Genomic DNA, 14854 nt, shown 5'->3' with positions numbered 1-14854 from the left:
CGGCGCCTTGGCAGAGAGCAGGCTCCCCTTTTTGCAAACGCAGCTTCCCAGCCTGGCTCCTTCCCACTCCAAAAGGCGGTTTTAACCCCGTGGGTCGGTGCCTGGGCACAGCTGGGGCTGAGACATCTTGTCTGTGGTGGGGATGATCTCACCCACTGTGCTGGGACCTGATGAACAAGCTGCTGTGGGGCTTGGAGCAGCCACAATGTTCCCTACAGGTCTCATCCAGTCCAGCGTGCTGGTGGTAGTGCTTAGCTTCAGGTTGATGCCTGCTCAGCGTTTTACCTGGCTTCCTGGAGGCAAAGGCTGTTGGACTCGAGCAGCAGCTTGAATTCATTGCATTAATTGAAAGAAATGGAATCCCCAAATGCATGTGAAACCTCTTGGCTGGTCCAGTACAAAGGGGGGAGCAATGTCACGGTGAGGCAGTCGCGTGCAAAGCGAGCGCATCTCCAGGTTTCACGTGTTCAAGGTCAGCAGAGCATCTCTGCTGCGGGCAGGATACCCATGGGCACAGATACCCCGCGCTATCCAAGCCTGGATTTTGCATCTCTGTTTTCTAGGGGAGCTCAGTCAGGAAAAATAGGACCAGCACTAAGTCCCACAGCTCCTGGCATGCACAAACCCTTCCTCGGCTCCAGGCAGGTGGCTTGCATGGGCACAGAATGCTTTGGGAGGTTGAATGATGTGTTAGACAATAGTTTTTCCTCTGTCACTTCACTGGCTTCTGCACCTTTCCCGAGTTATCCTCAGCACAGACTCCTTCCCCAAGGATTTTCTCCAAAAAAACTACCTCATCAGCCTCATCCCATCACTTCCAGCAGTGCTGATGGAGCATCCTGGGTGGCCAATGTGGGATGCAAATCTCTGGGACCCCCACGCTGCAGCCCACCGCTGTGACAGCCAAGGGCTTCCAGCAATGGTGTAGACAGCTGCCTGGTGCAGTCGATGATTTCTTTTGGGGAGGAGGAGCTGCATTTAATCTCTGCTTGTCTTTATTGCTTCTTGTTGTCTTTTTGGCTGCTGAACGGCTGGTGTGGAGGGAAAGGTGTCCACTTCACGGTGGGGGAACCTTGCCTGGTGAGGAGGCACTAGGAGAGCTTTAGCTTCTGAGGTGCTCATCCAAGTACCTGTTGTCCAACGTGTCTGGTGGCAGTCCAGCGCTCCGTGGGTGGCATGAAGAGGGAGCTGTCTTGGTTTTGCAGCTGATGCTGCTTGAGCTGCGGGGTGGGCTCGTGCCCATCGACATGCTAAAGTCTTGGGGCTGGTTGTCTCGCCGTTAATCGGTCCCTTGCTCCTGCTCCGTCTGCCTCTGCGTCACCTTGGATTAATTACAGTACAATGCAATATACATTTATATGGTGTCTGCACAAGTGTCTCAGGGCCCTTTGCAATCTGAAAAATCTAATTAAGGTGCAGCCTCCAACATGAATGCTTATCACCGAAATGTGTACAGCGCGACAGAGGCGGCATGCCTCCACGGCTCAGCCAGGAGCTGAATCCACACTCTCGTGGCATTATTAATTACTCGAAGCTTGGTGACCGAGACACCAATCGATACCATGGGCCTGGCTAGATAGGAGGCTTTGAGTGAGCAGAAGATAACCATCAGCTAGGAAGCTGGTGGAAGCTGTTCGTGGCCTGGGAGGAGGAGAAGTTGCTTTGCAGAGACATGTGCAATGGCAACACGTGTTTACCAGCGACTTTGACGCTGGAAGGTTATTTACTTGATGCAGAAAGACGTCGTGATACTGAATTTCGGCCTGGAAAAGGTCCTGCCTTGGGGACCAGGCTAGTGATGGGCGCAGCATCATTCCGCAGGGTTTGCTGCAAAAACTTATTTGGTCTTTTTAGTTGGTCTCATGAGTGGCACCAGCTGTTGGGAACGCCTGGGAGGGAGGGAGGGAGCGCCGCAAGTACGATGAAAGCGTAAATAACCAGGGGAAAAGGGAAAGGAAATGTGAAGTGGCCCTTTAAATATGAGCCTCCAGAGCCAGGAGCCCAACTAGCGTTCCCTCAAGTATTCAAATGAGATTGCAGCATCAGATTGGTATGCATTAGGCTGGTCTCAATGAAAATTAACATGTAATTGCTTCAAATGAAGTAAGTGAGGAGGTAATCTGTTCTTAAATTGGATTCGCAGGATTTTGTGGTACCATAATGCAGCTGTGAAATGAAATATATTTTAAGGATGATGTCCTCAAGGGGAGAGGGGAGGAAAGGGGGGGGGGGGGTTTGTACTGGGAAGGGTCCTTTCCCTCCCTCCCTATCTCCCTCCTACACTCTCTCCCTCCCTCTCTTGTTTTTGGTCTCATTTGTGCCATTTTATAAATGGTAAGAGGGTGTTGGTGCAAGTGGCACAGATGGAGAAGGTCTCATTGCTTTTGCCTCCATCATGTTTCCTTCCTTGACATCCCTCCTGTCTCTCCCCTTCCACTCATTCTCCACATTCCTTGCTGTGCCAGTGCCCCTCCGGCACCTTCTCTCTGGGACAGGTCTGCATCCCATCATGATGGGAGTTCGTGAGACAGGGTGCTTGAACTTTGTTCATGTGGCAAACAATGTTCAGGTTACATGGTGGGGGAAGATCTGGCGATGTGGTGGGGTTTGAATGTCTTTTAAGAAGCTGCGTAGGTTCTTGTTAGGGAGCTGGTTTCCAGGAGGTGATAGGTGTCGGGGCAAGAGGCACAGGTTGCTTTCTCGTCTTAGCCACTTGTGACCTTGAATGGGGAAGCCTCTTCTTCTGCTGAAGGGGAAGGTCCTCTCCCCATCACCCTGGGACCCAGAGTGGCCCTGCAAGGCTTGGGGATTCATCCCCAAAGGCTTGGGATGCCCTGCCCCTCCCATGCAGCCTTGTGTTGCCTGGACCACCTTTCTGGTTTTGTTTTAAGGGTTTGCTCATTGTCCTTGTTCTGTCCATCTCTACCCATCTGCCAGCAGAAGCAATATGAGCTTGGGTTTCACTGCAGTTTGGAGCAGGAGGGAGAACTGGTGTAGGAAGGTGATGTAGTAACCTGCAGTTATTCTCAGGCTACAAATACCTAGACAGTGTGTAGCAACATGGATTTGCTACAGGTAGACCCAGTTGGTCAGCCACAGCCAGTACCAGTGCAAGCTTCCCCATCTCCCCATCAAGCCCCGTGTTACAGTGTCCTGAGCTCTGCCAGTGCCTTGGAAAGCCGATGTCTGATCTTGTGCTCTCCCCTGGGCTGATCTCCCCGTGTTGTCCCCATCAGTGCTCTTCAGCCCTCTGTTTGCCGCACTTCACGCTCCTGCTTGCCCCCTGCTCCTCCTGTCCTGCTGCCTCCTGACTCGCAGCATCCTTTAGCAGCCAGCTCCAGCTCACTCCTCGTTCTCTCTCCGCAGTCCTGGCAGAGAGCGCTCACCCCTCACCGTTCCTGTTTTGTGCCTCAACTTCTAAGGAAAAGCCACTTCAGTGATAATTTCCCACTTGTGATAAGTTAAGTGCATCGCTTCCTTTCGAATACATTTTCAGTGCAGTTAAGCTCAGCAGTCCCTTGCCTGTGTGCTTAGTTAAACGTGCTCCTTTGCAGACCGTTGGGGTGGATGGCGTTGCTTTATTCCTGGGCCATTAGTGTCAATTGCGCAAAGCAGAAGCAGAATTTATTCAGGGGGCACAGCTCGTAATTGAGCGAGTTCAGCGCCGGGGATGGATCGGTGCTGGCTGCTGGGAGTGCAGCCTGGAGGAACTTCCCCACTGGGCTGGAGGAGCCGAGCAGGAGCTGCTGGGGCTGAGAAGGAATGGGGTGTTGGGGTGTCTTAAAGTGGCTCAACCTGGGGCTTGTTGGTGGCAAATGAGCGTTTTGCTAGGGAAAAGCGTTTAGCAAGGACAGAGATCTCCAGTGTTTGGAGATGGAGAGAGTTGACTTCTTCTCCACACCTCCTCAGATGAGGAGACCTTATTTTACAGGGTTTAAACTGCTCTGTAACGCTTTGCGGGGGGGAGAGGATGAGATCATTACAGAGTTATTTTCTTCTTGTGGCATTTCCCATGCCTCCTTTTGAAGACGGCGTGCAGGCAGCTGCCAGAGCCTGGTCCTGCTCTGGGGTGGTGCCCTCCTTGCAGAAGGGAGGACCCTTTCACAGTCAACCCTGAAAGACTGCCAGGAAAGGGGTGGGTTTCACCGGGGGCTGTTTGCCTGCTGGCCCCCTGAAGCCCTCTGAGGAATTACTTTGGCTTAGGGAATGCAAAAAAATGAGAAAACCAGGAGGAACAAAATGTCCCTCAAGCGCAGCACAGGATCCCGGCGCTGCAGGAGCTCCTCGGCGGGGTGGCATTTTATTAGTAAACCGGCCGTGTCCCTGCACAGCTGCCTACAGGCATTTTGGTGCTGGCATCACCCCTGTTCCCCGGTGCCATGAGCACTTTTGGAGGGCACCCAAGCAGATGGGCCAGGAGCATGCTCCAGTGCTGCTCCGCGGGGTCGGCCGCAGGGGTGGGAGCCCAGGTTTAGGGACACGCTTCCTCGACGTATGGTCTGGGAGCAGCTGCCCTCATTGATGTGTTGTGGCACGCTCCGAGATGGAAGATGCTATAGATGTGCAGAGCTCTGTTGTTAGCAGAGACAATAGGAGGATAAATAGAAAGGCTGGATGAGCCGAGCACAGGACTTGGAAAGGTGCTAGTGTACTGCTGCATTGCAGAGAGATAAAGACTTTTCCAGACAAGCCATCCCTGCCTGCTGCATCGCTTGCTGCCTGCTCTGCACCAGTCCTCTGTGCCGGCGCAGGGGTCTCCCGGGACCAGGGGGGCGGTGGGTGCAGGCAGAGGTGCTGGCAGGACTCGTGGCTGCTCCGTACCCTGCCTCACGCTCGGTCAGCACGCTGCAAAGTGGGAGCTCCGGCTCTTTTTGCAGCTCTTCCTTCCTCCCCAGTCCGGTCCCCTCCTGTTTCCTTGGCATTTGCCAATAAGCTCGTCTAAGGCAGCATACTGGGAGTTGTTTGCAGCTCTGCAAATCCCGGGCAATGAACCAAGGCAGATCTTTTTGAGCCCAGTATATTATTATTAATGTAATTAGTGTGAATCATTTGCATGTGTAAACTTCCAATTGAGGAGATCAGGTACTTTACAAACATGCGTTAACTAACCCTCCCTGGCAAGAAGGTGCCAAAGATTTTTAAAACTTTGTGGAGGGCAGAAGAGAAGGGCAGGGACTTGCAAGGAATTTGCTGCAGGTTACAGCATGAGCCGGTGGGAAAGGCAGAGCCTCCCACCAGCCCAGAACCCCCCGACTCCCTCTGTAACAGCCGAGCTAAAACTCCGTCTGGGTAGGGAAGAGGGGAGGAGGCACAAAGGGGGTTCATTTTGCACTTCCGAGCGCTGCTTTTGACCAGCTCAGCGTGATTTTGAAGAGTTACTGGGGTGACAGCGGATCGGAGGGCACCTTCTCACCCTGCAGCCTTAGGAGATGCTGCTGCGGGGGGGCGGGGGGCTGGAGGTGGGTGCCAGGGCCCCCCCTTTCCTGCCGGACCCTGCTGCTGAGCGAATCATTCAGTCAGCGCCTGCCTGGCAGGCAGCAGGCTCCCCCTGTGAGGGGAAGCGGGTTTTCAGTCCTGTGAGCCATCCCATGCCATGCAGAAGCCCTCAGGCTGCATCTTTGGTGGTGTCACATCAGCGTGAGCTCGAGGGATGCCCTCCAGCTGATCCTGCAGTTAAGGGCGAGGCTGGCTGGGGTGGTCCTGGGGCGCAGATGAGGATGGGCATGCCAAGAACCCGACGGCTGTTTCAGCATGCAGAGCCCAGCAGGAATGCCCCTCGAGCCCCCAGGTGAGTTCAGCAGGTCAGGACCAAACCTATGGACCGTTTTAATCCCATAGTCCAGCTGCCACTGCGCATGTCCCCTGCACGGAGCCAGTAACCTGCATGGGTTTGCACGTCAAGCCTCGTCACCCAAGCTCCGTGGACCGAAATGGGTGTCCCCACTGCTGCCCTGCTTGCAGCTGTGCAGAGATGTCGGTGGGACAGGATTATTGCTGGGGAGGTGCACACACCATTTGACCCCTATATGGATGAGCGTGCGTGCTCTCGGGATGTGCCGCGCGTGTCACATGCACGCAGCACCCGCAAAAAAATGCAGCGTGTCTGCACCAGCCTGTTCTGCCGGGTCGGTGCTGGGTGTGGGGGGTAGCATTGCATGTCGGTGCGGATGTGAGCAGACGGTGCTGCAGTGAGTGTGTGTAAGCATACGCAGTCTGTATGTGCATGGAGAGTGAGCAGATGCTGTAAATCCTGCTGAAGAAGGGCTGGACGAGTAGAAATTGCTAGTGCATGACATAACCCGATACAGCAATGAGTACTGTGAGGGAAACCAGACTGCATGTGGCAGCAAGGGGTTTGGCTTAATATTTATTAGTAAAAAAGCTTCCAGCCCACCTTCTCCATGATAACCGCACCTCGGGCGCGCATCCCAGCCTGACGGGACTGTGGGCAGCACGTGGCCCAAGGAGCGTGGGACAATCTGACCCCAGCTTTCCCCTCGCTCAGGAATTATGACCAAACTTCTGTTGCCACAGGAACATAAACATTATAGGAAAGTTTATGAGAGCGGTGGGAATGTGCCTGAATGGGATTGAGTTGTTCATAGCCCAGCCTTTAATTAATCCTAATAAATAACAATAAAACGTGCTAATCACAGAAATAAATCTGAGATGTGAAGCTCCTGCCTCCAGCGGTGGTCCAGTTTAGTTGATCATTTATGGCGTGGTTGATGGTGCAGAGGCTGGAAGGTAATGCCTGTGACATGAGATGCTGGGGACAAGGCAGGGCCAAGCAGCTTCAGACCTCGGTGGGGAGCTTTTGCACCCAGTTTTAAACCATGAACACCAAGCTAATTCCTGCAAGCTGGTTCCCAGCTCTGTTTAGCCCATAGCAGGGACAAAGTGCTGCTGGCGGGGAAGGGATTACTTCAAAATCCAGAGGTGTCTCGGGATTGCTCAGTTAGACTGGGAAGAAAAAGAAAAGCCATCTAGGGGTGCCTGGGGGTGGGTTGGTGCTGTGGTACAATGCCTGAAACTCCACTGGGTGGCCTGGGTTTGGAAATTAGGTGGTGGAAGGAGAAGTGAGCCCAGGGAGGGGGTCAGCTTGGTCACAGCCCCAGGTTGGGCCACCAAATTTGCTGGGGTGAGCCAGGCTTAGCCCCATCCCTGCCTCCCCGCGATGGAGCCTTGTACCCTGATAATTGCAATGAAAGCGGCAATCAGGTTGGTAATTTCACTGAGCTCTTTTCAGTTCTAATTAACATTATTCATTTCTTGTGTGTCCTGCTGGGTTGAAACAATCTGTGCTCTCCAGCCCAGCCCTCTGGAACACCAGCGATCTGCATAAGAGGCAACAAAAAAAGTGGTGTGTGCCAATTACTACACTTAGGTAATTAAAAACCTCCTTCCCCCTACTGCCGAGCCACCTCCTCTCCCGTCATTTTCTGTGTGCAAACTCACAAAAGCAAAGACAGAAATTCAGGAGGGCACATCATTGCTGGCGTGTGCCATCTGTGTCTGTGCCAAAGGTGCAGGGAGGTGCTGGGGGCTGTATGAAGAGTGGGTGGGATCAGTGGTCGGGGTCCTCAGCCTTGGCACCCTATCGCTTTTTTTTTTTTTTTTTTCTTGATACTTAACTGTGGCAGCTGCAGTTCGGTCGTGGACTCTTTGGGAGCAGGTCTATGCCTGCAAAGCAGCCTGCTCCCCTCTGGCCAGGGCTGGTTTGTCCCCACCAAGGGCTTCGTTGGCATTTTCAGCCCTGCTCATCTTTGTGCTTGTGTTACCTAAGGTGGCAGACACCTTATGGCGTTGCTTTCCCTCTTCCAATTTCTGTCTTTGACTGGTGTCCCTGCGGCCAGGCGGGCTGCTGGCTGCACCCATGGGCCCCTTGCACGGGGTGCAGAGGGTACCGGTGTGAGGACGTCGCCTGTACGAGCTCAGCCCCTCAGGCTGTGGAGGTGCCAGCTGGTTTTGGGGAGAGCGGTCAGGCCCTAATGGACCAGGGTGCTTGCAGAGGGCGGTAGCAAATTTAAGAAGCTTTGGCTGTGGGACCTGTTAACAGGTCTGGAAAGAGCAGGACCCGCCGTGCATCATTAACTGGGGAATGTGGGGCAAAGGCATGAGCCGGCAGGTTGGAACAGGTAGGGAAGATGTGTGCGTGCAGCTGGCACCTTCGGTTGGTGCACACAACCGTCTTAAAATACCCAAACTCCATCAAACGCCCAAACTTGTGCACACTTTGGGGTGCCCTCAGTGGCAGCAGGGAGCCGAGGGTCTGGTGCAGCGTGAGGAGCCACATCTCTCTGCAAACCATCACTGGCTACCCCCAGGGTGATGCGGCAGTGGGGTGTTAGCAGCGTTTCCACCTCCCGGAGGAGAAACCCTGAGGCTGGGGACGCTGGGTTTAGAGAGAAAGAAACAGCAGAGAGAGGGAGCAGTATCACCTCCTCCTTGTGCTGACAGTGGGGTTTCGTCCTCCTGGAGAAGGCGGCCTTACCTTCTGAGCAGGAGCGTAACGAGGATTAAGGATCTTGAGAGAGAAAATTACCTCATTTATGCTTAATTATTTTTACATCATCTTTTTTGGAGACAAGTGCTGTTTTCCGGCACCCTGAGGACCTCTCTCTCCCCTCCCTCCCTGGCACATCGCAGGATGAGAGGGAGGGTGAGAGCCTCCAGCAAGGTGGAGGAAGCATCTCGGGGCTTTGCACCTTGCCAGGAGCTGGCTGGGAAGCGGGGAGGCTGCAGGTTCGGTGGTGGCTTTGCTTTCCACCTGTGCTTGGAGCCTGGCTTGCCAGCCAAAGGCATTCCGCTCGGCTGCCTGTGCGTGGGAGAGGAGGGCTTCCCACCCCGGCGCTGGGCTGCTGGGGGCAGGAGCTGCTGGAGGAGGGAAAGGGGAGCAGATGGAGGGGCTGGAAGAGCATCGGGTCGCTGCAGCGAGCCTTGGCCACGGGGACCCCGAGCGGCGCTCATGCGAGGAGGAGCAGGGTTTTTAGCACGGTGGTTGGAAGGAGTTTGGGTAGGAGCACGACCTGCCATCCCCTAAATAGCACACCGTGCCCAGAGGTCAAAGTGTGTCTTTCCCAGGAGCTTTCTGTGCTTTATTAGGTATATATTGGCTCGAGAGCTTTAAGAGGCAGGGAAGAAAATAAAATAACAACTTTAAGCTTGCCGATCCCGGGGACAGAGAAGTGTGTCTAGGTGATAAGAAGAGATTGTGACCGGGTGCTGTGAAGGGCGAAAGCACTTATTTCACTGTTGCCTCATGCGTTACCTGAGCCCCACTGCTTTTCAAAAGCACTTAAATGCCCATATGATAGAGGGAATGCTTGGATTGCACACTGTCTGGCTCCATTATTATCCAGGGATCTCCAAGCTGATGCATTTCACAAAAAAACTGGCGTGGAGGAGAAGAGAGGAAATATATCTTTTTAGTTCAGCCTGCTTACAGGTCCTGGGGGATAATCTCCGCAGAAGGGACCGGTCTGAGAAATTCAAGCCACATCTGGCTTCTCATCCCCCAGTCCTCCTCCGCGATACGGCTTTGGCAGTGAGGGTGGACACCCCTGTGCAGAAGTGCTGCTCTCCGCAGCCGCAGGAGCCTGTTTCATGGCATTGCGATGGGCAGGCCAGAGCCAAGCATCAGATACCCACCTGCATTTTATTCCAGCCCTGCAGCTCTAAGCTATCGACAGCGCTGAGGTCCAGAGTACAATATACTAAAACCGTCCTCTGGGAAGAAATCTCAAGTTGTGTTCAACTCGAGCAACTAAACTCTCAGGTTGTGCTCAAGTTGTTAATGCAGCTGAGAGCAAGAGCCCGAGTTCTTGGTGTTCAGCCCAGGCTGAATCTATTGCCTTTTTTATGTAGATAATAAAAATCTGCTCACATTTAATTTATGATTATCGTAATATCATTATGGAACAGCAGTAAAATTGTTTAATTTATCGGATGTTTTTCGCACCAGAGAGGGAGGATGGTGCAGTAGTTTGGGTACTTGCCTAGCAAATCAGCTGGGGAGTCCTGGGCTGCAGGCTACCCATCTCGCCTGGGGCTCGCCACCTCATGGGGATCCATCATCCCTAACCACCAAATGTTGCCTGTTGAGGCTGAGTGGGTTATTCAGGCTTCTTTTGTAATCGTTTAGAGGTACCTCTGACAAGAGGTTAGATGAGACGAAGACAGCTTGTCCCCCGGTGGGTACTTGTGTCTTTGCTGGCATCAGTAGCGAACATGGGAAAATAAGTTGCCCACCAGTAAGGAGAGAGCTCACCCCGAGAAAGGACAGAGTCCCTGAAGTGTCAGGGTAAGTCTGCGTGCCGCAGATAGATTCATCCTTGCTGCTAACTCCCCTGCTACCGCAGTCTGGCGTGTATAGCCCATTAAGCCCCTTGCATTCGTTGAGGTTACCCTGCGTGAGACCTCCCAGAGGCTGCCGTGCTCTTTCTCACTGCCTCCGAAGTTAATTTGCATCCCAGCCACTGCACAAGTAATGAAGTAGATTGGGGAGAATATAAACAGTGGATCTTAGGCTGAGTGGTTTTATGCAGGGACATTATCCTCCATCGCTGGCATCCAACAAAGCGCGGCTAAGTCCCAACGGCTCCGTAATCCCAAACTTCCTTGGAGAGAAGCTGGGTTTTAGCTGGCTGAGGGGGGGGGGGGGGGCTGGAGGCTTCTTCTGCCTGGGGAAGGGCTTTGACAGCGGGCAGCCCCCAGACCCTCTGCTCTTCGCTTGTCTGGAGAGGATTCATGGAAATGGAGGGTTCAAACCTTGCTTGGGGATGCGGGGATGGAGGGTCACAGGGCTGGCAGAGACCTTCGGGAGGAGCAAGACCAGCCCCTGCTATCAAGGAAAATAATCTCCTTCAGGAGCAAAGTCTCTTCTAGGTTTGCACCGTGTTGTCTTTTGGGGCGCTCAGTTTCTTCATGAGGCTAGACGTAGAAGATTTCTACCTCCAGACCATCACTGGATAAGTGAAATGCTTAGCTGGGGTAAGGTGCAGTAAGTAAGGGAGGTGCAGCGATGCAGATGATGCGTAGGGAAGGAAGAGCTGACAGAGAGGACAAATGGTAGGAAGCTCAAGGTTTCTCTTTAGAGGTGTGTCAGAGCTGGCTCTCTCCTGAGATAAATTTTCCTCGCTCCTTTGTGAAGCAGCGCGAGCTGCTTTCCCGGCTCTGTTTTGCATTTCTTTGCCTGGCTGCAGGGATATGAAGGTCTGAGCAGAGAATGACAAGTGATGGGTTTGGTCAGGAGGCAGCAAGCTTCACCCCCTCCACCCTCCACCCCCCCCACCCCCCACCCCACCCCCCAAAAAAATAATGTGGTTTGGACTCAGGATAGAGGTTTTGGCTCGGCTCTGGTTGTCTCTGAGTTTGCAAAAGAGCAAATGCAAGCGGAGGAATGAAAGGTGCTTTGGTGGCTGGTTCTGGGTGGCTCTGACCTCTCCGCATCTGAAATCATTGTGAAGCTTTTGGGCAAATCTCTGGAGCCACCAGTTTAGATGGATATCGGTGCCCTGAGCACCGCAGGTGAAGTGCTGACATTGTCCTCTTTGGACACTGAAAGCACTTGGTTTCTGAAACTGCTGCTGGCAGCAAAGCTAAAAATAGTGCCAGGAGGACCAGGAGGGGCTGGGGAAGGGGGGGCAGAGCTCCCCAGAGCAGCGCATTGACGGGTCACCTCTCTGCCTCTCCCCAGGTGCTCCGTGGACAACCGAGTCACCCGAGTGGCCTGGCTGAACCGCAGCAGCATCCTCTATGCCGGCAATGACAAGTGGTGCTTGGACCCTCGGGTGGTGCTTTTGGCCAACACCAAAACCCAGTACAGCATCCAGATCCAAGATGTGGACGTGTACGATGAGGGCCCCTACACCTGCTCCGTGCAGACAGACAATCACCCCAAGACATCGCGTGTCCATCTCATCGTGCAAGGTAAGAGGAAGGAAATTTGTAGAGGGCTTGGGCTTGGTGCTTTAATTTCTGTCCTCCCTTTTGCCCTGGTGTCTTCTTCTCCTATTGCTCCTACGCTGAACATCTAAGACAACTTGGTGCAAACGCAGAGGATGATCAAGAGGCTTGGAGAGTCCCACTGGAGCTGGGCAATGCATTTATCCAGCTTCCCTGGAGTACTCGTGGGGCTCTGATAGAGGCAGCTCTGCCTTCTGAAGTAGTCGCTGACAAACCCGTGTTGCTGTTTGTTGTTGTTGTATTTTTATGGGTTTTTTTTTTTTGTTTTCCATGCTGGAGGCAATGCTTGAAGTAAAACTTGTGTTGGGGAAAAAGAGAGAGCTGGCAGATTTGTGTACTTTGCGGGGGTGTGTGTATGCCTAGCAACAATATGTGTTTGTATGTTGAAACTCTGCACTTCTGGGAGGTGGAGGAGGAGGAGGAAGGCCGGTGTGAGGTGGTGGACCGCTTGCGGTGGCCATGCGTGCGCTTGCCGGCACGTGAGCGCACCTCTCCGAGGCTGCCCAGCCCGCGGGGGATGTACATACGTGTGCTCTTCAGCAAGTGTTACAAGCACACGTGGGCTCTCGAGAGGGGACACAGGAGCGTGGCACCGAGCGGCCGGGTGCTGGTGCAAGGCAGCTGCCGTGGCCGTGCTGCAGGGCGAGGGGCAGCCTGCCTGGTGGGACCTAGGGGGCTCGGTTCGCTCTTAGGGAGGCAGCCTCGGGGAAGATTAATGGAAAATTTCTAATCCCTTGCTAGCAACCTTTTTTTCCTTCTTTTTCTATGATTTGGCCAGGAGCCCTCTTAGCATGACATACCAGTCTGAGTACTGGAATCTCGTCTCGGGCTAATTTTCGAATGCTGATGGGTGTATTGATTTGGAAACAAGCTGGGTTAAAAAGGCATTGGTCTTGTACACAGAGTCGGGTTGAGCTAATCCGCCGTCGATATGCCAGGCCTGAGCATTATTGACAGCCTAATGAATAGAAGGGGGGAAAAAACCCAAACCCAGGGCCTTTATTTTCCCCCGCTGCCTCCCTTTCCGCTTTCTCTTTCCTCTTCGAGCAATCAAGCAAACTAAACAGAGCCGGACTTTCTCCATCTCCATTAACCGCGGAGAGAAAGCGGATGCATTGCTAGCCCGGGTCCTTGCTGTTTATCTTGCAATCTGTTATTACCTGCCTGAGTTTCTTAAGCCAAAGTCGATCACCCACAAGTTCTGAAGTCGCTATCAGACGCTGGGGTGATGCAGGACAATTTCTATCTGTTTTCTTCTGATTCCTGTTTCCTGACTTAAATTTCCCATATCACCAGACATCCAGGTCCATCCCTCCTGTGTCTTGCTCTATCATTAGGAAGAAATGTTTGGGTACCAGAGGAAAAGGTTGTATCTTAACTCTTTGCAGCGGTACAGTTAAGTAGTGGAGGATTCAACGATGGGCTCAGCCTTGTAACGTGCTGAGCATCCTCGCTGCTGCTGACAGAAGTCCTGGCTCTCAGGAGCAGGCCCCCTAATTTCAAGAGCTATTGCTTGGCTCACCCAGCCCTTTCTCAGGTGGAAGGTGGCAAGAGCATAATGTGCAGCAACGCGCTGGAGCAGGACATGAAAGTGAATATTGTGTCCAATCAAAGGGAAGCTTGCCTTAATGACCCCGATTAAAATTCGGCTGGGGTGCCAGGATTAACTCTCCTGCCTCAGAAAATGGGCCCAATAAATATGCAATCTGCTATAATCCTGTCCTAAACGATGTTCAGCTTGCGGGAAGCGGTGCTTACCCCTCCCTCCCAGGAAAGCAGGGTGTCCACGCGCTAGATTTCAGGGATGTGCCAAGTTCAGCACACAGCTGTGGGATTTCTTGCCCCCTCCCCACAGCCTGATAGGAAAGGAGAAGCGGTGATGGAGGGGGGAAAGGGGGTGTCCCCTTTTAAATGGGGATAGTCCAGGTGCAGCCGGAAAGAGGGGGATGTGCAGGTTGCTCTGAGCAGGTCCTGACTTTCCCCTTGCTGCACCAGGAAAGGGCCTGGGGGCACAGCTCTGGAGGCAGGAGCACTCCAGCCTCTCAGGATGCAATTAAATCGAGCCCCGGGGCGGGCTGCGTTCTCCAAAAGGGACTGGCCAGGGAGGGCAAGGAACTCTTCCCCTTCAAGCCGGGATTTCAGCAGCCTGCTGCTCCCCCAGGCAGGCGTGATGGGTGCATATCAGCCAGGGTCCAGGCACCCCCAGCCCACACCATGCATCGCTGCTTCTCCCCAAGTTTAGGCAATATTGCTGGGAAATGGCTGTGGATGGAGGGAGCTCGGAGCTCGGGCATCCCTGGTGTCTGCCAAGGGCTGCTGGAGGAACTGGTGGTATGAGGGAAAGAGCAAAGTCCAGAAGGACAGGGGTGGGAGAAGGAGCTTCCTTTAGGGAATGAGGGTTGGGGATGGTCCCCCAAGGCAGTGGGAAAGAATCTGCTAGAAACCACAAGAAACCAAGGATGTCCAGCTACGGCAAGGGAAGCACTGCCCAATTATTTCTAGGTTGACTGTGTTGATGGCTGAGATCCCAAAATAGGTGGGTAGAAGGCACCTCAAGAGCTAATTTAGCCCGTCCCCCTGCAATAAGGCAGAGACATCACTGGCAAACACATGTGAAAGCTATTCTTGAAACTCTTTAACAAAGCAGGTTCTCCAGTCTCCCTAGACGATCTATTCTGCTGCTTCGCTACCTTTATAATTAGAAAATGTATAGCTAATATCTAACTTAAACCTTCTTTGTTGCAAATGAAGTGGAGTTTTTCTCAGCGTATCCCCAGCGGACGCAGGAACAATTGATCAGTGTCCTCTTTGTAACAACCTTTTGCTTTCGGGAAGGTTGTTATCGTGTCGCCCCTTAGCCACCTTCTTTCTGAAATGATGCAAACCC

At 53.3% G+C, this 14854-nt stretch overlaps 1 protein-coding gene across 7 annotated transcripts in view; it reads left to right on the top strand.

Moving 5' to 3' along the window:
- Positions 1-14854, top strand: part of LOC119158236 (protein CEPU-1) — a 352937-nt gene that overhangs the window by 287591 nt on the left and 50492 nt on the right. For all 7 annotated transcript variants that reach the window (XR_005107811.1, XM_037409927.1, XM_037409929.1 and 4 more), the window contains one exon: positions 11699-11931. Coding sequence is in view for 6 of the 7 variants with exons in the window: in XM_037409927.1 (XP_037265824.1) it covers positions 11699-11931 (233 nt within the window). In the remaining variant the exon portion in view is untranslated. The remainder of the gene's footprint in view (positions 1-11698; positions 11932-14854) is intronic.

Source organism: Falco rusticolus, chromosome 16, assembly GCF_015220075.1.
Source record: "Falco rusticolus isolate bFalRus1 chromosome 16, bFalRus1.pri, whole genome shotgun sequence".
NCBI classification, from domain to species: domain Eukaryota; kingdom Metazoa; phylum Chordata; class Aves; order Falconiformes; family Falconidae; genus Falco; species Falco rusticolus.
The sequence above is the reverse complement of the archived record's forward strand: the minus strand, read 5'-3'. Positions and strand labels throughout refer to the sequence as shown.